Source organism: Sus scrofa, chromosome 7, assembly GCF_054392235.1.
Source record: "Sus scrofa isolate SSC_HxYL_T2T_F1_AM1 chromosome 7, Sscrofa_HxYL_maternal_Yorkshire_Landrace_v2.0, whole genome shotgun sequence".
In the NCBI taxonomy this organism is placed as follows: Eukaryota; Metazoa; Chordata; class Mammalia; order Artiodactyla; family Suidae; genus Sus; species Sus scrofa.
The window spans coordinates 91,374,901-91,401,677 of NC_139389.1; the positions used below are offsets into that span (position 1 = coordinate 91,374,901).

Sequence of the window (26,777 nt, forward strand, 5' to 3'; positions counted from 1 at the left end):
TTCTGCCTTCTTGGTATGATCACTTATTCCAAGAGGTTTTTTGGTTTGGGTTTTTTTTTTTTTTTTTTTTTTTTGTCTAGTCTTTCGTATTTTCTACCTAGATGATCATATCATCTGTGAACAAAGTTTTTTTTTTTTTCCTTTCCAATCTGTTTTTTATTTCCTCTTCTTATCTTACTGCATTAGCTAGCACTTCCAGTATGATTTTGAAAAGCAATGGTGAGAGAGGACACACATGGCTTGTGCCTAATCTGAGTGGGAAAGCTTTGAGTTTCTTACCACTAAGAGTGATGTTAGCTGTAGGATTTTTGTAGGTATTCTTTATCAAATTGAGGAAGTTTCCTTCTATTTTTTTTTTTTTTTTTTTTTTTTGTCTTTTTAGGGGCACATCTGCAGCATATGGAGGTTCCCAGGCTAGGGGTCAAAAAGGAGTTGTAGCCACTGGTCTCAGCAACACCAAATCCGAACCTCATCCTTGACCTACATCACAGCTTGTGGCAACGATGAATCCTTAATCCGCTGAGCATCCCTAACCCACTGAGCAAGGCCAGGGATTGTACCTGTGTCCTCATGGATACTAGTTAGATTCATTTCTGCTGAGCCACAACAGTAAATCCTATTCTCATTTTAATGGAAGTATTCATCATGAATGGATGTTGAGTTTTGTCAAGTACTTTTTCTGCATCAATTGATATGATCATATGACTTTTCTTATTTAGCATGTTAATATGGTGGGTTGCCTGGATTGATTTCCAAACATTGAACAAGTGTGGCCCTGGGATAAATCCCACTTGATTGTGGTATATAATTCTTTTTTGTATTATGAATTCCATTTACTTATATTTTGTTAAAAGTTTTTACATTTATAGTCTTGAGGGATATTGGGATGTAGTTTTCCCTTTTTTGTACTTCTTTGTCTTATTTTTGCAAAATATTAACTTCATAACATGAATTAGGAAGTCTTGCTCTTCTGTTTTCTAGAAAAGATTATATAAAATTGGTATTCTTTCTTCTTTAAATATTTAGTTGAATTTTCCAGTAAAATCATCCAGGCTTGGAGGTTTCTAGTTGGAGAGTTTTAAAGTTAAGAATTCAGTTTATTTTGCTCTTCTTTTTCTAGGTTCTCTAGGTGGAAGCTTAGATTATTGATTTGAGACTTTTCCTCTTTATGCATTTCAGTGCTGTAAATTTCCCTTAGCACTGTTTTAGCTGTGTCCCACAAATTTTAGTGTTATATTTACATTTTCATTTTGGTCAATGAATTTTATTTTATCTCTTGAGAATTCCTCTTTGACCCATGAATTTAGAAGTGTACTGTTTGTTTCCTAGGTGTCTAGAGATTTTTCTGTTATTTTTCTTTTATTGATTTTAGCTTATTTCATTGTAGCTAGAGAACCTGCTCTATACAGTTTCAATTATTTTAAGTTGTTGTGTTTTATTTTATAGTCTAAGATAAAGTCTTTCTTGGTGTATGTTCTGTGGCATTGGAAAACAGTGTATTCTGCTGTTATTGAGTGGAGTATTCTTTAAATATTGATTTGATCCTATTGGTTGATGGCTGAATTTCTTTTTGTTCTATCAGTTGTTGAGGGGGCATATTGAAGTCTGGAAGATTATTGTGGATTTGTCTATTTCTCCTTTTAGCCCTGTAAATTTTTTAAAAAAATAATGTTATTGAACTATAATTCACATACCGTACAATTCACTCAAAGTATGCAATTCAGTGACCTTTAGTATATTCACAGAGTTGTGCAACCATCATAATCAGTGTTAAGTCATTTTCATTACCCCCCAAAAGAAATCCTATTTTAGCAATGCTAGATAATGACCAATCTACTTTCTGTCTCTGTGGGTTTATTTATTCTGAACATTCACATAAAGGCAATCATACTATGCATGGTCTCTCATTTCTGACTTCTTTCATTTAACATAGTGTTTTGAAGTTCATCATGCTATGTTTTATTTATTTATTTATTTTTAGATTTTTTTTTTGTCTTTTTGCCATTTCTTGGGCCGCTCCTGCGACATATGGAGGTTCCCAGGCCAGGGGTTGAATCGGAACTGTAGCCGTCAGCCTACACCAGAGCCACAGCAACGTGGGATCGGAGCTGCATCTGCAACCTACACCACAGCTCACGGCAACGCCGGATCCTCGACCCACTGAGCAAGGCTAGGGATCGAACCCGAAACCTCATGGTTCCTAGTCGGATTTATTAACCACTGAGCCATGACGGGAACTCCCATCATTCTATGTTTTAGACTATATCAGTACCTCATTCAGTTTTTTGGCTGAATAATATTCCATTGTACAGATATGCCACATTTTATTTATCCACTCATGAGTTGATGGACACTTGGATTGTTTCCATTTTTTAGCTCATAGGAGTAATGCTACTGTGAACATTTGTGTACAAGTTTTTGTGACAAGCTTTACTTCCTTTGGGTGTATATCGTCGTATAGTAACTCTATGTTTAATTTTTTGAAGTAGCGCAAAACTATTTTCCAAGGTGGCTGGTTCATTTTACATTTTCACCAGCAGTATGACATTGTCTGGACTTTTGCTTTGATATTCATCAGTAAAATTGGTTCACAGTTTTATTGCACAACCTTTATTAGATTTTAATAACACCGGTATACTGGCTTCTTAGGAAAATTTGGTAGAACACTCCTTAACACCATACACAAAAATAAACTCAAAATGGATTAAAGACCAGACACTATAAAACTCTTAGAGGAAAACATAGGCCAAACACTCTCCCACATAAATGACAGCAACATCTTCTCAGATCCACCTCTTAGAGTAATGACAGTAAAAACAAAAATAAACAAATGGGAGCTAATTAAACTTCAAAGTTTCTGCACAGCAAAGGAAACCCTAAACAAAACAAAAAGACAACCCACAGAATGGGAGAAGATGTTTGCAAATGAATCAACTGACAAGGGATTAATCTCTTAAAATTTATAAACACCTTCTTCAGCTCCATACCAAAAAAGCAAACAACCCCATCAGAAAATGGGTAGAAGACCTGAACAGACAGTTCTCCAAAGAAGACATACAGATGGCCAAAAAACACACGAAAAGACGTTCAACATCACTCATTATTAGAGAAATGCAAATCAAAACCACTATGAGGTACCACCTTATACCAGCCAGAATGGCCATCATCAAAAAGTCTACAAACAGTAAGTGCTAGAGAGGGTGTGGAGAAAAAGGAACCCTAGTACACTGTTGGTGGGATTGTAAATTGGTGAAACCACTGTGGAAAATAGGATGGAGATTCCTCAGAAAACTAAACATAGAACTACCATTTGATCCAGCAATCCCACTCCTGGGCATCTATCCAGAGAAAACCATGACTCGAAAAGACACATGTACTCCAATGTTCATTGCAGCACTCTTTTCAATAGCCAAGACATGGAAACAACCTAAATGTCCATCAACAGAGGAGTGGATGAAGACGATGTGGTACATATACACAATGGAATATTACTCAGCCATAAAAATGAATGAAATACCAGCATTTTTAGCAACATGGATGGACCTAAAAATTATCATGCTAAGTGAAGTCAGTCAAACAATGAGACACCAACATCAAATGCTTTCATTGACATGTGGAATCTGAAAAAAGGACAGACTGAACTTTGCAGAACAGATACTGACTCACAGACTTTGAAAAACTTATGGTCTCTGGAGGAGACAGTTTGGGAGGTGGGGGGATGTGCTAGGGTTGTGGGATGGAAATCCTGTAAAACTGGATTGTGATGATCATTGTACAACTACAAATGTAATAAATTCATTGAGTAATAAAAAAAAAATTTGGAAGCTTTTTTAAATCTTTTAAACCACCTAAAATGAGTCACTGTATGTTACTGCCATAATGCTACATCAGAGCAATATTTACCCCTTACCCCATTATTTTGGAAGTTAGAATGAAATTATATTAATTAATTATTTTATTTATTTATTTATTTTTTGTCTTTTTGCCTTTTCTAGGGCCACTCCCATGGCATATGGAGAGTCCCAGGCTAGGGATCTAATCGGAGCCGTAGCCACCAACCTATGCCAGAGCCACAGCAACGCAGGATCCAAGCCATGTCTGCAACCTACACAGCAGCTCACAGCAATGCCAGATTCTCGACCCACTGACCAAGGCCAGGGATTGAACCCACAACCTCATGGTTCCTAGTCAGATTCATTAACCACTGAACCACAACGGGAACTCCGAAATTATATAAATTTAGATTTAGAATACTCTTATAGCCAGAGGTGTAGACTTTAGTTCCGTGTACAAATGTCTTTATTTTCAAAAGAGGAATTTTAGAAAGGATGCTCTCCCGGAGAAGTGGACGGAAAGACCGAATCGATTAAGAACTCTCCCCACTGGATCACTGAGGGAAGGAAGCAACATCTCAGATGAGGCAAAACAATGTTTCACTCATGCATATTCCTTCAAACAGATTTTCTGACCAACTTTGTTGATTTTATCCTGAAATAAAGCTAATTTACATTTCAAATTAGGAATGAGGCGTGGAGAAAAGTGAGAGGGAAATGAAAATTTTACCTCAGAAGATCTATGAAGATTGGTCAGCTGTAGACAATTAAGAGTTGCCTGTTGGATTTCCCATCTTGGAGCAGCAGAAACCAATCCAACTAGGAATCATGAGGTTGCAGTTTCAACCTTTGGCCTTGATCAATGGGTTATGGATCCAGCATTGCTGTGAGCTGTGGAGTAGGTTGCAGATGCAGATGGATCCGGAGTTGCTGTGGGTCTGGGGTAGGCCGGCCTCTACAGCTGGGATTCGACCCCTAGCCTGGGAACCTCCATATGCCTCGGGTGCAGCCCTAAAAGGACAGAAAGAAAAAAGAGTTGCCTGTTCAAGTCGGGTCCTGTCCTTTTGTTATAAATACATTACTTCTATAAAATACAGGAGAGTACAGTGGATGGAACTGACTTTTTAAAAATTATTTTTATTTATTTATTTATTTTTGGCCTCACCCACAGCATATGGAAGTTCCCAGGCTGGGGATGGAACCCATGCCTTAGCAGCAGCCTGAGTCGCCACAGAGACAGCACCAGATTCTGGATCTGGCTTTAATCAGTGGAAATCTGGACAACTTTAAAGCAATGAAACACAACATTATTTAATGAGAAACTTTGAGAGCTGTAATTCAGTGATTCCCAAGTGAGGTCTCCAGACCAGCAGCATGAGTAATACCCAGGAATCTGTTAGAAATTCAAAGTCTCAGGCCTCACCTCAGTTTATCAGCGGGTGGGTCCCAACATTCTGTGTCATAACAAGTTTCACAAATGATTCTGATTCTAAAGTTTAAGAACTGCTGCTCCAGTTTATCATGTCTATTTTTCTGTACTGACATCAAAGCTGATTCCGTCTTCTGACTCTATGTTTTCATCTGGAGTTTAGCTAAAATAAATTTACTTTAGAGTCCAAAGGAAGATAGATATGCCTAACATTAGGACCCCCTACATTGGTGACCAGAATATTCTTCACTGGTTAAGGAGAACTGGTAAACAGTTTTTAGATCTTGGAGTAAAAAATACTAGCTAATTATTTTGTTAATTGTATTTTTCACTTCATGTATCTCTGATTCTGTGATTATGGAAGTTGATTAACTTACATAGTAGCAGAACAGTGACAGTTAAGATTCTAATTTCAGGAGTTCCCGTCGTGGCGCGGTGGTTAACAATCCGACTAGGAACCATGAGGTTGCGGGTTCGATCCCTGCCCTTGCTCAGTGGGTTAATGATCCGGCGTTGCCATGGGCTGTGGTGTAGGTCGCAGATGCGGCTTGGATCCCACATTGCTGTGGTTCTGGCGTAGGCCAGTGGCTACAGCTCCAATTCGACCCCTAGCCTGGGAACCTCCATATGAAAAAAAAAAGATTCTAATTTCATATCAGATTACAGCTATGTGCCATTTGATGTGAAGTCCTAAAACTAATTATTGCTTTCAAGCATAATGCACTTTAATATAGGAATTTTGCTACTTCTTGCCAATTTCAAGCTATAACTTCTAGCACTGTCAGTTTTTGTTTCATGTATTTTTCAGTTATGTTGTTTGATGCATACACATTTAAGATTACTATGTTTTCTTGATAGTTTGGCCTTTTTATCCGTATGTAATGTTCTCTTTTATCCTTGCTGATTTCCATTCCTGCTCAGACATCTTTATCTGGTACTAATATGGCCACTTCAGGTTTTTTCTAAATTAATATTTACATGATACGTTTTTTTCTTCCTTTTACTCCCGCCCCGTGCTGGGATGAGAGCTTTTTTTTTTTTTTCTTTTTTTCTTTTTAGGTCACTTTATTATTATTTTTTTAAATAGTTATTTCCCCAATACAATTTTTTTCTACTGTACAGCATGGTGACCCAGTTACACATACATGTTCACATTCTATTTTCGCACATTATCATGCTTCATCTTAAGTTACTAGACATAGTTCCTACTGCTGCACAGCAGGATCTCATTGATAATCCATTCCAAAGGCAATAGTTTGCATCTATTAACCCCAAGGTCCCCATCCATCCCACTCCCTCCCCCTCCCCCTTGACAACCACAAGTCTGCTCTCCATGTCCATGATTTTCTTTTCTGTGCAAAGGTTCCTTTGTGCCTTGTATTAGATTCTAGATAGAAGTGATATCATATGGTATTTGTCCTTCTCTTTCTGACTTACTTCACTCAGGATGAGAGTCTCTAGTTCCATCCATGTTGCTGCAAATGGCATTATGTCATTCTTTTTTATGGCTGAGTAGTATTCCATTGTGTATATATATACACCACATCTTCCTAATCCAGTCGTCTGTCGATGGCCATTTGGGTTGTTTCCATGTCTTGGCTATTGTGAATAGAGCTGCAGTGAACATGCAGGTGCATGTGTCTTCTTTCAGGAAAGTTTTATCCGGATACATGCCTGAGAGTGGGATTGGTGGGTCATATGGTAGTTCTATGTATAGATTTCTAAGGTATCACCATACTGATCTCCACAGCGGTTGTACCAGCTTACATTCCCACCAATAGTGCAGGAGGCTTCCCTTTTCTCCACACCCCCTCCAGCATTTGTTCTTTGTGGACTTACTAATGATGGCCTTTCTGACTGGTGTGAGGTGGTATCTCATGGTAGTTTTGATTGGCATTTCTCTAATAATCAGGGATGTTGAGCATTTTTTTCATGTGTTTGTTGGCCATCTGTACATCTTCCTTGGAAAGTGTCTATTCAGATCTTTTGCCCATTTTTCAACTGGGCGGTTGGCTTTGTTGCTGTCGAGTTGTATAAATTGCTTGTCTATTCTAGAGATTAAGCCCTTGTCAGTTGCATCATTCGACACTATTTCCTCCCATTCTGTAAGTTGTCTTTTTGGTTTCTTTTGGGTTTCCTTTGCTGTGCCAAAGCTTGTCAGTTTGATTGGGTCCCATTGGTTTATTTTTGCTCTTATTTCTGTTGCTTTGGGAGACTGACCTGAGAAAATATTCATCAGGTTGATGTCAGAGAATGTTTTGCCTATGTTCTCTTCCAGGAGTTTGATGGTGTCTTGTCTTATATTTAAGTCTTTCAGCCATTTTGAGTTTATCTTTGTGCATGGTGTGAGGGGGTGTTTAGTTTCATTGCTTTGCATGTACAGCTGTCCAGGTTTCCCAGCAATGCTTGCTGAAAAGACTGTCTTTTTCCCATTTTATGTTCTTTCCTCCTTTGTCAAAGATGAATTGACCATAGGTGTCAGGGTTTATTTCTGTGTTCTCTATTCTCTTCCTTGGTCTGTCTGTCTATTTTGGTGCCAGTACCACACTGTCTTGATGACTGGCTTTGTAATATTGCCTGAAGTCTGGGAGAGTTATGCCTCCTGCTTGGTTTTTGTTCTTTACAATTGCTTTGGCAATTCTGGGTCTTTTGTGGTTCCGGGATGAGAACTTTTAAAATCTATTAGGATCTTTCCTTTACTTTCTACTTGCCTGTATCATTATATTTGAAATTAATTTCTTGTAAACAGCATATTGTTAGGTTAGGTTTCCTAATATATTCTACCTGTCTTTAGCTTTTAGCTGTTCTGTTTAGATCATTCATATATAGTGTAATTATTGATATGTTTCCACCATTTTATATTTTGTTTCTCTTCTCTCCATTTTTGTGTTTCTTTTCCTTTTCTTATCTTCTTACTGGTTATTTGGACACCTTTTTTAAATGTTACATTTTAATGTATCTATAGTATTTTTTAGTATATCTCTTGATATTGCAGTAGCTTTTAGCAGTAGTTCTAGATATTACGTTACATATCTATAATTTCTCAGTCTACTGATCTTGTCATTATAAATTTGAATGAAGTATAGAAACTGCCTCACTTTATGTCCCTCTGCCCTCCCCCACTTACAATATGATTGTCTTAAACATTTCCCTACATATATTTTGAACCACATCAGATAGTGTTATAATTTTTGCCTCATCATTTTCTTTTTATCTCCCTGATGGTCTAAGATTCCTCCTTTAATTATCTTTCATCTGAGAATGACTTGATTTCTCTTTCATTCTTGAAGGATATTTTTCCACCTAGGAGATTCTGGGTTGACAGTTTTTTTTTCTCTCCGCACTTGAAAAATGTGCCATTGCCTTGGGACTCTCCCGAAGTTCTCTCCATCTCTCTAATAAGCACCAGCTGTTATAAATCATCTTCATTTATGTGAAGACTTCTCCCTGCAGCCTGCTAACCTGCTCCAGTCATTGTCCTGTACTCCTGTTGCATAGTCTTGATCCTAGCATCTTTTTTTATAACCATCATGAGAATTTCTTTCTCATTTGCCCTGTTAACTCTCTATTTCTTTCTTTCTTTCTTTTTTTTTTTTTTTCCTTCAGCTATAGCATTTAGAAATTCTTGGGCCAGGGATCAAATCTTCACCACTGCAGCAACCCTCGCCACTATAGTGACAGTGCTGGATCCTTAACCCACTGTGCCATAAGAGAACTCCCTGGCTCTCCATTTCTTATATTTCTCTCTCTCTCTCTTTGTCTTTTTGTTTTTCGTTTTTCTTTTTTTTTTTTTTTTTTTTTTTGTCTTTTTGCCATTTCTTGGGCCGCTCCCACAGCATATGGAGGCTCCAGGCTAGGGGTCGAATCGGAGCTGTAGCTGCCGGCCTGCATCAGAGCCACAGCAACAAGGGATCCGAGCTGCGTCTGTGACCTACACCACAGCTCACGGCAATGCTGGATCGTTAACCCACTGAGCAAGGGCAGGGATCGAACCCGCAACCTCATGGTTCCTAGTTGGATTCGTTAACCACTGCGCCACAACGGGAACTCCTCTTTTTGTCTTTTTAGGGTGGCACCCTGGCGTGTGGAAGTTCCCCAGCTATGGGTCAAATCTGAGTTGCAGCTGCCACCCTACACCACAGCCACAGCAACTAGAGATCTGAGCTGTGTCTGTGACCCACACCCAGCTCATGGCAACACTGGATCCTTAACACACTGAGCCAGACCAGGGATCGAACCTGGCTCCTCATGGATACTAGTCAGGTTCGTTACCACTGAGCCACATTGGGAACTCTGTATATTTCTCATTTTTGTTTATTACTTCTCTGGTTGCTTGCTACAGGAAGAATTTCTTTTTGGAACTCTGACTTTCTGAAGATATTTTTCTCCTATTTTTGCAGTCAGTTGATGATTAGTCTGGATATAAAATTTTGGATTTCCTAAGAATTTTGAAGGCATTCTTCTATGTTTTTATCATTTGTATGTGACCTGGTTTGTGTTTTAGGTTTGTTTGTTTGTTTGTTTACTAGTTTATTGTATGTTTTTACCTTTTCTGGCTTCTCTGGTGCTCTGAAATGTGACAATTATGTGCCTTGTAGGTCTATTTTCATCCACAATGCTTGGCCTCAGTGTGCTCTTTTAGTTTGGAAATTCATGTTCTTCAACCCTGTACAATTTTCAGTTATTTCTTTGATTGCCTTTTTTTTTTCTGCACTCTAAGATGCTATTTATTTGAAGGTTGGTCCCTATAAACCAATCTTATGCGTGTTTTTTTGTTTTTTGTTTTTAATCTTTTTACCTTAAGTTCTAGGAGGTATCCTCAACTTCTATTGATTTTTCTATTATTATATACTATTTTTTATTTGCAAACATCAGTCTGTTTTTGTGTCATTTGTGTTTTGTGGATGCAGTGTGTTCTTATCCCTTGAGGACTTTTTGAAAGTTGGGTTTATTGAGATATTTACGTGTAATAAAAATTCATCCTTTTAGTGTATAGTTCTATTAATTTTGACAGGTAACTACTACCATAATTTAAGATATAAAACAATTCTTTGGGGACTTTGATCATCGCTAATTTCTTTATGTTGAGAGAGAGAGAGAGAGTGTGTGTGTGTGTGTGTCCCGAGAGCTCACACACACACTTTTCTGGAACTGATCAGAGATCCCAAAGAAGCATTTTCTATACTCTTCCTTGGAGTATATGAGCTTGGCTGCAAGCCTCTGTGAAGCAAGTGGTGGAAAGATTAGGGATCTTAACATTAAACTTTCACTTGATCTCCCTGTTTAGAATAAGTTCTTCTCACCCTTGTTTGTGCCTGGTGTTTCCCATCCCAAGGACTGTTTTAAATTTTCCATACAATAAAACTCCAGTCTTCTACTGGAAATGGAGAAGGGAATCTAGAAATCTAATCATGTTTTAAATGTATATTCAATCATTATTCTTGTTCTTAAGCCCACCTTTATTCCACCTCTTGAAGTCCTCAGTATTGTCATTTTCTGAACCTTGGAGGATTCTGCTTTTCATCTTTCCTCACTGCTGACTTAGGATTTGGCTTTCCCAGATCTGCTAAGTCATTTATCACTTAGGTTTTGCAGTTTCCAAAATGTTGTTGCCGTCACCTCATCTTCTTTTTGTCCTTATGAGGGTTATACCTTTAAAATCCTCTTTCCTGTCATTATAATGGGATTTCAGGAAAAGGTAAAAGTAATTGCATGTGGTTATGAGCCTATTATCTTTAATTAAAAGTGCCTCTTTCTTTAAAAAATAAAAAAGTTTACCTTATGGACAAGAAACTTTATGATCTATCTTCTGCCTCTCTCTCCAACCTCATTTCTCACATACTCTGCTGCAGCCCGCACCCAGCCTAAGCTCTAGTCATGTGCATCTACTTAAGTAATTGCCAAAGCAAATCATGTTGCTTTGTGCCTTTCAGTTCTGCACATGCTGTATTTTCTCAATGTGCTATTTGTCCTTTAAGACTCTCCTCAGTGAGGCTTTGCTGACTTGCATGGATTTCCTTCTGTCAGAATGCTTATTATATAACTCCAATTATTTATTTACTTTTTAAAAAGGCTCATCCTAGAAATTTCTTAACCTGGGAGCACAAGTGGACGAGCTATCCATGGGTTAGCAGCAAGAAATCGTAGAATACACTGAAATCTTTTTTTTCCTTTTTTTTGGCTGTACTGATGGCATGTGGAAGTTCCCAGGGTAGAGAGCAGGCCTGTGCCACAGCAGCAGCCCGAGTTGCTGCAGTGACAATGCTGAATCCTTAACTTGCTACCACAAGAGAACTCCAGAAAGATGTTTTTTGTTTTGTTTTGTTTTTTTCTTGTCTTTTTGCCTTTTTCTAGGGCCGCTCCCGCAGCATATGGAGGTTCCCAGGCTAGGGGTCGAATTAGAGCTGTAGCCGCCAGCCTATGCCAGAATCACAGCAACGCAGGGTCTGAGCCATGTCTGCAGCCTACGCCACAGCTCATGGCAACTCTGGATCCTTAACCCACTGAGCAAGGCCAGGGATCGAACCCACAATCTCAGGGTTCCTAGTCGGATTCGTTAACCACTGCGCCACGATGGGAACTCCCAGAAAGATGTATTTTTAAAAGCTTCCTAAGTGATTCTTAGGATCTCTGTCCATCATTTCCTTTAACCCCAGAGCTTGGCATATAATGAATGCTACATGAATGTTTAAATAATGAGGGAGAAACTTGGGTTCAGGGCGTGACCTGAACTAAATTTGCTATGTAAAATCTGAGTGCAAGTGGGATAATTGTGAATTTCCTCTGTTATGTAAGTGAAATCATGGCTTCTATTTCCCCCCTTTGATATAATTGGAGAAATACGAATGTGGAGTTCCCATCGTGGCACAGTGGAAACAAATCCAACTAGGAACAATGAGGTTGTGGGTTCAATCCCTGGCCTCATTCAGTGGGTTAAGGATCTGGTGTTGCCGTGAGCTCTGGTGTAGGGCGAAGATGTGGCTTGAATCTCTTGTTGCTGTGGCTGTGGCGTAGGCCAGCAACTGTAGCTGCAATTAGACCCCTAGCCTGGGAACCTCCATGTGCCCTGGGTGCGTCCCTAAAGAGCAAAATAAATAAATAAATATTAAAAATCATTGCAAATCTCACTTAAAAATAAAAAAAAGAATGTTGGCGTTCCCATCATGGCTCAGTGGTAAACAAATCTGACTAGGAACCATGAGGTTGCAAGTTCAATCCCTGGCCTCGCTCAGTGGGTTAAGGATCCGGCATTGCCGTGAGCTGTGGTGTAGGTCACAGACGCAGCTCAGATATGGTGTTGCTGTGGCTCTGGTGTAGGCTGGCGGCTACAGCTCCAATTCGATCCCTAGCCTGGGAACCTCCTTATGGTGCGGGTGCGGCCCTAGCAAAGACAGAAAGATGGGAAAAAAAAAAAAAAAAAAAAAAGAATGTGGTCCCCCCCCCCCGCAAGATGGAAGAGAGCTTGGGAAAGCTCACTCACTGCAAGAGTGAAAGAAAAATTTAAAGATTAGGCATAAAACAAGTCAGATATATATAGTCTGATTTTGGTTCTCCTGGACTGCTCATGGTTGTCTGTGACCCAGTGATTTGATCCAGAATTTAGGCTTCTATACATTTGAATGTCAAGACACCACTATTACGTAGTCCTGATTTCATAAACTTTAAATTTAATAAATGGCTACTGAGGAGTTCCCATCATGGCTCAGTGGAAATAAATCTGACTGGTGTCCAGGAGGATGCAGGTTCATTGCCTGGCCTTGCTCTGTGGGTTAAGGATCCGGCATTACCATGAGCTGTGGTATAGGTCATAGATGTGGCTCAGATCTGGTGTTGCTATTGTTGTGGTGTAGGATGGTGTCTATAGCTCCTATTTGACCCCTAACCTGGGAACCGCCGTATGCTGCAGATGTGGCCCTAAAAAGACAAAAAAAAAAAAAAAAAAAAAAAAAAAAAGAAGAAGAAGAAGAAGAAGAAGAAGCAGAAAGAAAGAAAGGCTAGTGATGTAGAACATGGGGAGATTGATATGTTGTGTTGGCAAAAAATACTTACATCTTATTATAACTGGTTGCAGCTGAAGAGAACCAGCCTTAATTTCCTGTAATACCCCCCTGCCTTGTGCTTCCTCTGTTTTTAAGGTTTTTAAAAATATATAACTTAGAAAGAACTACAAGCATAACTCAGGAATATTGCTGGGTTGGTTCCAGACCACCACCATAAAGCAAGCCACACGAATTGTTTGTTTGGCTTCCCAGTATGTAAGTTATATCTAGGAAGTTTCCTTGTGGCACAGTGGGTCAAGGATCTGGCTTTGCCACAGCTATGACACAGCTTGCAACTGTGGCATAGTTTCGATTCCTGGCCTGGGAACTTCCACATGCCGCAGATGTGGCCCAAAAAAAGTTATTTCTACTCTATACTATATGTAGTCTGGTAAGTGCAGTATCTGGTAAGTGCGCAGTATCTGGCAAGTGTGCAGTATCACATATGTACCTTTATTATTATTTTATTATTATTATTTTTTTTTTTGGCTGCATCTATGTCATGTGGAAGTTCCTGGGCCAGGGACTGAACCCCTACCGCAGTTGAGACTCCAGTTGCAATCCAAGCCACTGCAATGGCAATGCTGGATCCTTAACCCACTGCGCCTCAAGAGAACTCCTACATATCTTAATTTTAAAATATCTTATTGCTAAAAAAATCCTAACTATCATCTGAGCCTTCAGGAAGTTGTAATCTTTTAGCTGGTCAAAGAACTTGCCTAATGTTAATAGCTGCTAACTGATCAGGCGACTGGTTGCTGAAGATTGGAGTGGCTGTGGCAATTTCTTAAAATAATAGTGAAGTTTGCCACATTGATTGGCTCTTCCTTTTGCAAGCGATTTTGCTGTAGCATGCAGTGCTGTTTGATAGCATTTTACACACATCAGAACTTCTTTCCAGATTGAAGACAATCCTCACAAACCCTGTCACTGCTTTATCATCTAAGTTTTTGTAATATTCTAAATCCTTTGTTGTCATTTCAACAGATTTTCAGCTAATAGTCATAGCATCCTCACCAGGAGTAGAATCCGTCTCAAGAATCTATTTTCTTTGCTCAAGCAGAAAAAGCACCTCCTCATATATTGAAGTCTTATCATGAAATTGCAGAAATTCAGTCGCATCCTCTGGTTCTACTACTCATTCCAGTCCTCTTGCTGTTTCCACTACAGTTACTTCCTCCATTGGTCTTGAACCCCTCAAAGTCATCTATGAGTATTAGAGTCAACTTTTCCAAAATCCTGTTTATGTTGACATTTTGACCTCTTTCCATGAATCACAAATGTTTGTAATGGCATCTAGAGTGGTGAATCCATTCCAGAAGTTTTCCAGTTTACTCTGATAGAGACATATGAAATATATTTCTTAAGTAATAAGACTTGAAAGTTGAAATTACTCCTTGATCCATGGGCTGCAAAATAGATACTGTGTCAGCAACATGAAAATAACAGTTTCGTTGTATATCTCCATCAGAGTTCTGGGTGCATTGTTGATGAGCAGTGGTATTTTGAAAGGAATCTTTTTTTTCTAAGCAGTATGTCTCAACTGTGGGCTTAAAATATTCAGTAAACCATGTTGTGAACAGATGTGCTTTTATCCAGGGTTTGTTATTCCATTTATAGAGTACAGGTAGAGTAGATTTAGCATAGTTCTTAAGGGCCCAAGGATTTTTAGAATGGTAAATGGCCATTGGCTTCAACTTACAGTCTCCTGCTGCTTTAACCTTTAATAAGACTCAGCCTGTCCTTTGCAGCTTTGAAGCCAGGCTTGACCTCTCCTCTCTAGCTATGAAAGTCCTACATGGCATCTTCTTCCAACAGAAGGCTGTTTCATCTACACTGAAAACTGTCATTTAGTGTAGCCTCCTTCGCTAATGATCTTATCTATATCTTCTAGATAATTCATTGCAGCTTCTACATTAGCTCTTGCTGCTTCACCTTGTACTTTTATGTTACAGAAACAGCTTCTTTCCTGAAACTTCATGAATTAACCTTTGCTAGCTTTAGACTTTACTTCTGCAGCTTTCTTACCTCTCTCAGGCTTCATAGGATTAAAGGGAGTTAGGGTCTTGCTCTGAAATAGGTTTTGGCTTAAGGGAATGTTTTGATTGGTTTGGTCTTCTATCCAAACTGCTAAAACTTTCTCCATATTAACAATAAGACTATTTTCCTTTACCATTTGTGTGTTCAAGAACTTTTCCTTTGTATTCACAACTTGCCTAATTGGTCCAAGAGGCCTCACTTTTAGCCTTCTCAGCTTTTGACATGCCTTCCTCACTAAGCTTATTGATTTCTAACTTTGATTTAAAAGGAGAGACTTGCTGGAGTTCCCTGATGGCTCAGTGGGTTAAGGATCTGACACTGTCACTGCTGTGGTGCATGTTTGACCTCTGGCCCAGGAATTCCCACATGCCATGGTGCAGCCAAGAAAAATAATACATAAATGAAAGGAGAGACTTACAACTCTTCTTTTCACTTGAATACTTGGAGGCCATTGTAGGGTTATTCATCAACCTAATTTCAGTGTAGTTGTGTCCTAGGGATTGGGAAGGCCTGAGGAGAGGGTGAGAGATGGGAAATAGCCAGTCAGTGGAGCAGCCAGAACATAAACATATATCAATTAAGTTCACCATGTTGTATATGAACACAGTTCCTAATGCTTGAAAACAAAAAGTAGCATCAAAGATCCCTGACCATAAATTATCAAAACAAATATAATAATGCTTGAAATATTGTGAAAATGACCAAAATGTGACACAGACATGAAGTGAATAAATGCTGTTGAGAAAATGGTACCAACAGACTTAATCAACACGAAGTTGCCACAAGCTTTCAACTTATTTTAAAAAGTGCCCCCCCCCCCAAAATTTTAAAGCAGTTCCTGTCATGGTGCATTGGAAACAAATCCAACTAGGAACCGTAAGGTTGCAGGTTCCATCCCTGGCCTTGCTCAGTGGGTTAAGGATATGGTGTTGCCATGAGCTGTGGTGTAGGTTGAAGACGAGGCTCAGGTCTGGCGTTGCTGTGGCTTTGGTATAGGCCGGAGGCTACAGCCCTGGTTAGACCCCCTAGCCTGGGAACCTCCATATGCCGCAGGTACAGCCCTAAAAAGACAAAAACAAACGCACACAGAAAGTCACAATAACTGTGAAGTGCAGTAAAATGAGGTTTGTCTAAATCTTATCTGCTTTACTCTTAAGCCTGTTTTTCACATAGCATAGGGCTGGTATATTTTTGCATATGTGTTAAGAATGGGATCAGGGTCTTTTGGTTTTTTGTATTTTCCATTTATTATTTTTATTTTTTGTCTAGGTATTTAAGAGATTATGGCCTCTGAAACCCACAATGTTAAAAAATGCAACTCTTGTAATAATATTGAGGATCATTCCATTGATCTTCCTAGAAAAAGGATCTCTAATTTCACTAATAAGAACATGAAGGAGGTAAGTCCCCTGGTTTCTAGGAGTGAGTAAGACAGTATCTCAGTCTGTTTAGGCTTCTACAGCAGAATATCATAGACTGGGTGGTTCATAAAAGCAGAAATTTATTTCTCCCAGTTCCAGAGGCTAAGAAGTCCAAGATCCCTAGCAGAGTTGGTATCCAGTGACAGCCCACTTCCTGGTTTTTAGATGGCTGACTTCTCTCTACTTCCTCACAGTGTAGAAAGGGAAAGAGAATTCTCTGGGCTCTCTTTAAAATGACACTAATCCTATTCATGAAGTGTTTCCCTTGTGATTAATCACCTCCCCAAAGCCCTGCCTCCTAACACCATCACTCTGGGAGTTAGTATTTCAACATAGGAATTTTGGCAAGACAGAGAAATTCAGTTTGGCACAGACAGTTTAAACTACTAAGTCTATGCATGTTTTGGCTAAAGTATTTAAACAATGGGAGGGTAACAGTTCTGCTGAATGCTGCCAAAATTAAGTAGAATTATGAAATAATTGAAAACTCTTTATATTCCAAAAGCTCTAAAAACTTTTTGGCCAGTGTACTGACCAGTTTTGATATGGTATAATTTGAATATTTTAGTTTAATTTTAGAGGAATCGCATAGGTGCTATTTGCTCACCATTGCAAGGCTTATTAGCCCTGATATTATTTCTTAAAACTATATTAGGAGTTCCCTGATGGCCTGATGGTTAAAGGATCCAGTGTTGTCATTGCTGTGGCTTGAGTCACTGCTGTGGCACAGGTTTGATTCTTGTTCTAGGAACTTCCACATGCCACGGGTGCAGCCAAATATATATATACATGTAAATTCAACCCACTTATTAATAAGCAATCTGTAAGTACTTATTAATAAACACTCTGTAAGTACACAGTCTGTGACTAGGAGCATGGAAACTAGGAAGATGGACGTACTGCATTGTCAAAAATACCTCCATACAATGTTGTTGTAACTAATGATTCAGAGTACAGCATTAGAACAGTAAAAGCTTTAATCTGAAATTTTAAACTGTTGAATTTCATACCTGTTGATATCAGTCACAAAGTTTACATAGCCTTGTTGAAGAACATAAATATAATGCAACTATCTACGTTTATTTTTCAGGTTAAGAAATCTCCAAAACAGTTGGCTGCTTACATAACTAGGTAAGAGCTTCTTTTAAGTTTGGGGTGGGAATTCCCTGCTGATCTAGTGGTTAGGACTTGGTGATTTCACTGCTGCAGCCCAGGTTCAGTCTCTGTTCTGGGAACTGAAATCCTACATCAGGTTGCTGCAGGCGGCTATGGCCAAAATAAAAAGGGGGTTTGTGGGAAATAGCAAATATTAAAAGCTGGATAAGAATGAAAATAGGGGAAAAAATATTCTCTTTCATTATACTAATATTAATTTATTTTCAAGCAGCTCCTTTGTGCCAGGCACTGTGCTAATAAACATATCAGTATTAGATAGATCAGTATCATTACCCCAAATAGTTGGTGAGGAAAACTAAGGATTTATGATTTCTTTAGGGTCGCTTATCCAGAAGTTTGTTAAAATGGCATTTATTCTCAGATTTGCCAAACTCTAAAGGTCCTTTCTGCTAAACCTCTGGTTCTCAAAGTGTGATGTGAGGATCTGGAGGTCGCTGAAGCCCTTTCAGGGAGTTTGTGAGGTCAAAACTATCTTTACAGTATTAAGACCTTATTCACCTTCTTCATTTCCACTCTTTTATAAGTGTACATTAGGGTTTTCCAGAGGCTGCATGATATTTAATATCTCAGTAGTTTGAATGCAGAAGCAGATATGAGAATCCAGCTGACTTCTGTTAAACCAGGTATTAGAGATTTTGTACAAATGTAAAATTGCACCAGATATTAAGAGATTTTTGCACAAGTGCCATTCTTCTCATTGTTTTTTGTTTTTGTTTTTTTGTCTTTTTCTTCATGTTTTTGGGGCTGCACCCTTAGCACATGGAAGTTCCCAGCCTACAGGTCAAATTGTAGCTGTAGCTACTGGCCTACACCACAGCCATAGCAACACCAGATCCAAGAGACATCTGTGACCTATACCACAGCTCACGGCAATACCGGATCTTTTAACTCACAGAGCAAGGCCAGGGATAGAACCTGCTTCCTCATGGATACTAGTCAGGTTCGTTACTGCTGAGCCACGATGGGAACTCTTCACCGTATTTTTTTTTTTTAATGGCCATTCCTGTGGCATGTGGATGTTCTTGGACTAGGGATTGAATCCAAGCTGCAGCTTAGACCTACACTGCCGCTACAGCAGTGCCAGATCCTTTATCCCACTGTGCCGAGCTGAGAACCGATCCTGCATTTCTGCAGTGACCTTAGCCACTGCAGTCAGATTCTTAACCCACTGCAGCATAGCAGGAATGCCTCACTGTATTTTTTGTTTGTTTTAGAAAATAAAGTTTTTGTTTGTTTGTCTTTTTAGGACCACACCCACAGTATATGGAGGTTCCCAGGCTAGGGGTCTAATCAGAGCTGTTGCCACTGGCCTACACCAGAGCCACAGCAATGCCAGATCCAAGCTGCATCTGCAACCTACACCACAGCTCATGGCAACACCAGATCCTTAACTCACTGAGCGAGGCCAGGGATCAAACCCACAACCTCATGGTTCCTAGTCAGATTCATTTCTTCTGTGCCACGATGGGAACTCCTAAAGTTTTCTTTTAATATTGTTAATATATAATGAGTTTATCATTTTTGATGAATTGATAAATTTTCTTAGTTTTAGTTTCTCATTCAGATATTGCCCACATAAAAAAATTCTTTTAAGACCCCAGTAATTTTTAAGAGTGCAAAGAATCCTGAGACCAAAACATTTGATAACCACTATACTAAATTATGAGATGTGCTTTATTATGTTTTATCTTATTCAGACAAATTAAGGACTTCCTTTGTGACTCAGTAGTAACAAACTTGACTAGTTATTCATGAGGTGTTGCCTTGAGCTGTGGTATAGGTAGTAGACAAGGCTTGGATCCAGTGTTGCTGTGGCTGTGGTGTAGACTGGCAGCTGCAGCTCTGTTTTTTTGTTTTGTTTTGGTTTTTTGTTGTTGTTGTTGTTGTTTTTTTTGCCATTTCTTGGGCCGCTCCTGCGGCATATGGAGCTTCCCAGGCTAGGGGTCCAATCGGAGCTGTAGCTGCCAGCCTACGTCAGAGCCACAGCAACTCAGGATCCAAGCCGCATCTTCGACCTACACCACAGCTCACGGCAACGCCGGATCATTAACCCACTGAGCAAGGGGCAGGGACCGAACCCGCAACCTCATGGTTCCTAGTCGGATTCGTTAACCACTGCGCCACGACAGGAACTCCTGCAGCTCTGATTTAACCCCTAGCCTGGGAACTTCTGTATGCCATGAGTGTGGCCCTAAAAAGAAGACAAAAAAAAAAAATTAAATATACTTCAACGTAATCAAAATAAGTGTTATCTTTTATTATGTATTACAATATATATTCAAACTTGAATAATTCAAATTAAAATATTCAAACTTAAACAATAATTATGTCACTTAGAAAAAGAATAAGTGACTAGAAATTGTTAGAACTTTCATATTCCCTGAATACCCTGTAATATTTTTAAAGCATCTAGTTGTTATGGCTGTTTGTTTTCTTTTGGTACAAAATATCCCTTTCATTGCTTTCCATATGGTTTGTAATTTGCCTTTTATTTTCCTCTTCAATCTAAGAGTTAAGATTTTTAAAAGATTATTCCCCTTACTTCTGATTTTAGTGAATTGTGATCACAAAATGTGGCCTACTAAATCTTTCTCTTTAAAAACTTTTAAAGCTTTTCACGTGTTTTTCTTTTTTTCATTTAAGAAAATTAATTCTTTTTACAGAACAGTTGGTCAAGCTGTGAAAAGCCCAGATAAACTACGTAAGGTGATCTATCGCAGAAAGAAAGTTCATCATCCTTTTCCAAACCCTTGTTACAGAAGAAAACAGTCCCCTAGAAGTGGGGGCTGTGACATGGCAAATAAAGAAAATGAACTGGCTTGTGCAGGCCACCTCCCTGAAAAATTACGCCATGATAGTCGAACATATTCGGTTAACTCCAGTGATTCTAGTTCGTCACAGACAGAAAGCCCATCATCAAAATATAGTGGGTTTTTTTCTGAGGTAAGTTATTTTGTATAAGCTTAACTTTATTTCTGTTATGTTATTGGCTTCTTCCTTTGCCATATTCTACTAGCAAAATAATTCACTGCCAGTTAATTTCAGACTATTTGAGAGATTGTAACTCCTGAAGACAGTTTTCTGGATTTACTAAATTTGAATCAGTAGTTTATTCCATTTTTCTAAGAAAGAGTTACCTGCGATGGAATGAAATGATTGACAAGCTGTTATAAATATGCAGAATGGCAAGTTGGCCAGTAGAGATTTAAAAAGGGGGAAAGACAGAGTTCCTGCTATGGCGCAGGAATCTCCCAGTAGGATCCTGCTTTGCTGTGGTGTAGACCGGCCGCTGTAGCTCTGAATCAACCCCTAGCCAGGGAACTTCCATATGCTACAGGTGTGACCCTAAAAAGCATTAAAAAAAAAAAAAGAAAAGAAAAGAAAAAGAAAGTAGGTTAATGGTTGTCAGGATTGGAGAGAGGGGAGGATGGATTCCAAGTTTTCTTTGGGAGTGATGAAAAGTTCTAAAATTCATTATTGTGGTGCTTGCACAACTCTGTGAATGTACTAAAAACTGTTGCATTATACCTTTTAAATGGGTAAATTTTATGGTATGTGAATATTATATGTTAATCTGGGAACTTCTGTATGCCATGGGTGTGGCCCTAAAAAGAAGACAAAAAGGCCCTTAAAAAAAAAAAAAAAAGATTGAAGGATATGTATTTGTTATTGAAAAAAAATTGGATCTTGCTGTTCCATTTCTAAAATTAATCCTACAGAAGGTTTTATACAAGTGCCCATATTATATACATAAGGATATTCATTGATACACAGTTTTGTTTTTTGGCTGTGCCTGGGGAATGCAAAAGCCATGCACTGCCATGGCAGTGACCCAAGCCGCAGCAGGATCCAATGCTGGATCCTTAACCTGCTGGGCCACCCGGGAACCCCTGGTGCACAGTTTTAATAGGGAAAAACCAGAATCATTCTAAATCTATGGTACATAGAGATTGGAGGGGTGTTCCCATCATGGCTTAGTGGTTAATGAACCCAACTAGTATCCATGAGGACATGGGTTCGATCCCTGGCCTTGCTCAGTGGGTTAAGGATCTCACATTGCCATGAGCTGTGGTGTAGGTTGGAGACACATCTCGGATCCCACGTTGCTGTGGCTGTGGTGTAGGCTGACAGCTCCAGCTCTCATTCGACCCCTAGCCTGGGAACCTCCATATGCCACGGATGTGGTCTTAAAAAGATTTAAAAAAAAAAAAAAAGATTGAAGGATATGTATCTGTTTTTTAAAAATGAGATGGATCTGTGGTTTGACACAGAAGAATCTTCATCATAAGTGAAAAAAACAGGATTTTCAAAAATACAAATATTACAGTATTTAAATTTTTTTTCTACCTAATTTGTCTTTATTTAGAAAACAGTCTGAAAGATACTTTTCAGTCTGTTACCTGTGATTATTTCCAGGGAGTGATATTAGTTGTTTTTGTGGGTAAATAGAGAGTACTCACTTTTTATTTTATACGGTTTTGTGCTACTTGGACTTTTTACAAAAAGAATGCATTATCTTAATTATATAGAAACAATGAATTTAAATACTTACCACAAAACTGAGTTTTTGTGGTTCCCTTCTCTTGGTATTCAGTTGGTAATACTAACATATATGTTTACCTTCTTTAAATCCACATTATAAATTAAATCCTAGGATTGTAGGTGAGTGAAGAGTAACTTAATCTGTGAACTATTGAGGTTTAAAAAGACGATGGTAGCAAAGAAGGAAAAGTATTGGTAAAAAAAAAAAAACAGGTCCTAAATTTATTCAGAATATGTGTTTACTAGGTTAACTGCAATATTCTTTTTTGTGAGCCAGTAAAAGGAGTTTCCTTTGCATAAATGTAAAATATGTCTACTAGAATAATTTAATTGAAAAAAAATGGTTTCATGTCGTATCTCAATGTGCTTTTTAACAAATTAGGTTACTGCCTTTCAGGTTTCTCAGGACCATGAAACAATGGCCCAAGTTTTGTTCAGCAGGAATTTGAGATTGAATGTAGCTTTAACTTTTTGGAGAAAGAGAAGTATAAGTGAACTTGTAGCTTATTTGGTGAGGTGAGTTACTCCTTATGGTTTTGTTCAGTAAAATTAATTTCCGGTGTGTTCCCTAGAAGTACCTCTTCTTTCTTATGCTATACTGGCTAAAAATTTAAACTTCCTGTGTTTAGCTTTGATGTGACAATATGGTTTAAATTATATTTATCTCTAGTATAAAAGTAACCAAAATACAGAAAACCATCTGTTTTATCACACTGAACAAAGCTGTTACCTTCTCTAAGATTCTTATATATTCCCTAGATTCAATTAAAGAGATACCATTATAGGAAAACGAACCTTTTAAAAATCCCATTTGATTGAAATTTTTAACTATTAGCTTTCTAACTGTAAACAAGTCTCCTCAAATGTTATCTTGGTGAGGCTTTCCTTGACTACCTTATTTAAAAATACATATTTCTTACTCTCTACCCCTCTTTCCTGTTTTTTTCTCTATAGCACTTAACATCATGCTTTTAAATATTTTATTTGTTTATTGTCCGTCCCTGCCCTCTCCTATTCCTGCCCCCCATTACTCACACACATTGAAATATAAGCCCTATTTCTTTGTTCACTGCTATATCCCTAAAACCTGACTCATCATAACCACTTCGATAATTTGTTGAGTGAGTAAATTTCTCAAAAGCAGTGTGGGGAGTTCTTGTGTGGTGCCAAAGAAACAAATCTGACTAGTATCCAGGAGGACGCAGGTTCAATCCCTGGCCTCAGTGGGTTAAGGATCTGGTGTTGCCATGAGCTATGGTGTAGGTTGCAGATGCGGCTTGGATCTGGTGTTGCTGTGGCTGTGGTGTCGGCCAGTAGTTGTGGTTCTGATTCAACCCCTAGCCTGGGAACCTCCACACGCCATGGGTGTGGCCCTTAAAGAAAGAAGTGTGAAGATGATAATATAAAAATAAATAAAAGGGGGTTCCCTCGGGGCTTGTTGAGTTAAGGATCCAGTGTTGTCACCGCTGTCATGTGGGTTCGATCCCTGGCCTGGGAGCTTCCACATGCTGTAGGTGTGGCCTAAATAAATACATAAATAGAGAAATAAAGAAAATAAGACCTCTAAGCAGTTTTGTTCCCACAGGATAGAAGACCTTGGAGTTGTGGTGGATTGCCTTCCTGTGCTCACCAATAGGTAAAATGAATATTTTTCAGAAAAAAAAAATTAAAGAAGGACAAATTATGACCTGTTCATATTTTTATAACTCAGTATTTATTTTAGTTTACAGGAAGAAAAACAATATATCTCACTTGGCTGCTGTGTAGACTTGTTGCCTCTAGTAAAGTCACTACTTAAGAGCAAATTTGAAGAGTAAGTGCTGATCCCAATTCATTTTTCTCTTTGAATATCCGTGATTTGGTGCCTCATGAATGCATAGTGGTAAATTGAGCTCAATGAAGCATATACATAGTTTCTGTTTTCTAGTGGCTTATAGTCCACTTAGGAAAAGCATATGAGAATGACTAAAGAACAATTACAAAGGAGTTCCCATCATGGCTCAGTGGTTAATGAACCTGGCTAGTGTCCATGAGGATGTGGGTTCAATCCCTAGCCTTGCTCAGTGGGTTGAGGATCCAGTGTTGCCATGAACTATGGTGTAGGTTGCAGAAGTGGCTCAGATCCCGCATTGCTGAGGCTGTGGCGTAGCTCCAATTGGATCTCTAGCCTGGGAACCTTCACATGCTGTGGGTGCGGCCCTAGGGAAAAAAAAAAAGAACAACAGCAAAAACATCTATGAAATTACATAAAATACAATTTTGTGAAATAAATTTTCAAAGGGGAAAGATCAGTGTGTATGAGTTTTTTGAGGGGGTTATAATCTCATCTTTTGTAAAGGCTTCTTTGATGAAAACACTTGAATTTTGTAACAAAATGTCATTTCAGATACGTAATAGTTGGTTTAAACTGGCTTCAAGCAGTCATTAAAAGGTGGTGGTCAGAACTATCATCCAAGACAGAAATTATAAATGATGGGTGAGTATACATTTAAAGATAAACTCATGCTACTAAATATTTTTTTTAGGAAAGCAGCTTGATTAGGCTAGGTGAAAATTTTATTCCATGATTATCAGTGTGTAAGACTTATTCTGTTCATTTTCAGAGAAATAATAAATTGGAATACTGGTCATATGTGAAAAATTCCATGTGAAAGTTGAATTCCATAACTCTGTAACTCCTGTAGCTATTGTTCTGGCAGCATTCTGCCCTTTCTCTTAGGAAGCAGAAGCACAGAAGTGGTTTAACCCTCATGTCTATCATAAAGGGGTGAGAGAATAAAAGAAATGGCCTGGAGTGAAATAAGTATTGAGGAACCAGAATGGAGGCCTCCTGCGGGGTACTTTGGCTACCTAACCATTAATATGAGAATTCAGTGTGGATGATTACAGTTCTAAAAACTCAATTATAATCGTAATTTTAGTTTAGCCTTGATGTGAAAAATGTATGAATCTTCCACCAAATGAGCCAGATTATCATGAAGCTACCAAAAAAAACCAAAAAAAACCCAAAAAAAACTCTCAACAATTTCCTTAAAGTCCATAATTTTCTTTGGAGGCTCTCAAAGTTTTCCCACTTCACACCCAAGAACCAGTTGTCTAAATGCTTTGTTATTTTCTTACCAGCTTAACAACTAAGTTATTTCTGTGATTGACATGTACTGTTTTAACAAATTGCTTGACTTCAAATGGTATAATTTTATCCTGATAAGTACTTGAAAAATTCAAAACAGTTTTCACTAAGTGTATTTACTACCAAAGTCCATATCCTACTGTATTTGCATTTCTTCTTTTTTTCTTCCTAGAAATATTCAGATTTTAAAACAACAATTAAGTGGATTATGGGAACAGGAAAACCATCTTACTTTGGTTCCGGGATATACTGGTAATATAGCCAAGGTAACCTATCTATCTGTCTATCTATATATATTTTTTTTTTTTGTCTTTTTTTTTTTAAGGGCCTCACCACGGCATATGAGGAAGTTCCTAGGCTAGGGTCAAATAGGAGCTGTAGCTGCCGGCCTATACCATAGCTACAACAAGGCGGGATCCGAGCTGTGTCTGTGACCTGCACCACTCACAGCTCACGGCAACGCCGGATCCTTAATCCCCTGAGCAAGGCCAGGGATCAAACCCGAAGAAATATTTTTACTTGGCTCTTGCTAATGTCATGCTTTTTTGGGAAAGTTAAATTGTTCAAATCACAGTATGAATTTGACATTGTTCTTTGTTGATTTGCTTATCTCTTAAAGGAAAAGGTACATTGTTAGTTTGGATTTTAATATTTAAACTCCAGAAAACATTGCAGTTAAAATTGCAGAAAAAAATTATTAAGAAATATTTCCACCCTTGTTTGGGGCATACTGCTATCATAAAAGGTTTTGGAGAATACATGGTATATCACCTTATTCTGGAAGTGTCTTGTATTCTTAGTGGTAGAACTGAAAATTTGTTTCCTTTGAAATTTGCTTTCTTTTTGCTTTTCTCGGCCCACTCCTGCGGCACAGGGAAGTTCCCAGGCTAAGATTGAATTAGAGCTGCTGGTGCTATGCCACACAACGCAACTGGGGATCTAAGCTGCATCTGCAACCTACACCACAGCTCATGGCTACTCCAGATCCTTAACCCACTGAGTGAGGGAAGGGATCAAACCCGAATCTTCATGGGTACTAGTTGGGTTTGTAACCTGCTGAGCCACAACAGGAACTCCCAGAAATTTGCTTTCAGTTGTAATTTTTTTTAAGGGAAAAGCTTTATTGTGACTACTACCTTAAGTACTGTATTATTGCAAACAATATTG

The 26,777-nt window shown here is 38.6% G+C and overlaps 1 protein-coding gene and 2 long non-coding RNA genes across 6 annotated transcripts in view; 1 reads left to right on the forward strand and 2 right to left on the reverse strand.

The window, feature by feature from the left end:
- Positions 1-2,010, reverse strand: part of LOC146401763 (uncharacterized) — a 909,931-nt gene extending 907,921 nt beyond the window's left edge. The window contains exon 1 of the long non-coding RNA XR_014810925.1: positions 561-2,010. This is a non-coding gene — a long non-coding RNA (uncharacterized LOC146401763). The remainder of the gene's footprint in view (positions 1-560) is intronic.
- Positions 1-26,777, forward strand: part of KATNBL1 (katanin regulatory subunit B1 like 1) — a 94,758-nt gene that overhangs the window by 31,932 nt on the left and 36,049 nt on the right. For 2 of the 4 annotated variants that reach the window (NM_001190181.2, XM_021098029.2), the window contains exons 2-9: positions 16,611-16,741; positions 17,853-17,893; positions 20,602-20,881; positions 22,878-22,996; positions 24,066-24,116; positions 24,204-24,293; positions 24,867-24,956; positions 25,783-25,876. In NM_001190181.2, coding sequence (NP_001177110.1) covers positions 16,625-16,741; positions 17,853-17,893; positions 20,602-20,881; positions 22,878-22,996; positions 24,066-24,116; positions 24,204-24,293; positions 24,867-24,956; positions 25,783-25,876 — 882 coding nt within the window. In that variant the 5' untranslated portion in view covers positions 16,611-16,624. Of the gene's footprint in view, positions 1-16,610; positions 16,742-17,852; positions 17,894-20,601; positions 20,882-22,862; positions 22,997-24,065; positions 24,117-24,203; positions 24,294-24,866; positions 24,957-25,782; positions 25,877-26,777 lie in introns of all 4 variants that reach the window. The other 2 variants (XM_084966262.1, XM_084966263.1) reach the window with 1 other exon arrangement.
- LOC146401769 (uncharacterized) lies at positions 8,969-12,689 on the reverse strand. Its single transcript, XR_014810923.1, has 2 exons — positions 12,621-12,689; positions 8,969-11,621 (listed from the first exon to the last, which is right to left on the reverse strand). It is a non-coding gene; the product is annotated as an uncharacterized LOC146401769 (long non-coding RNA).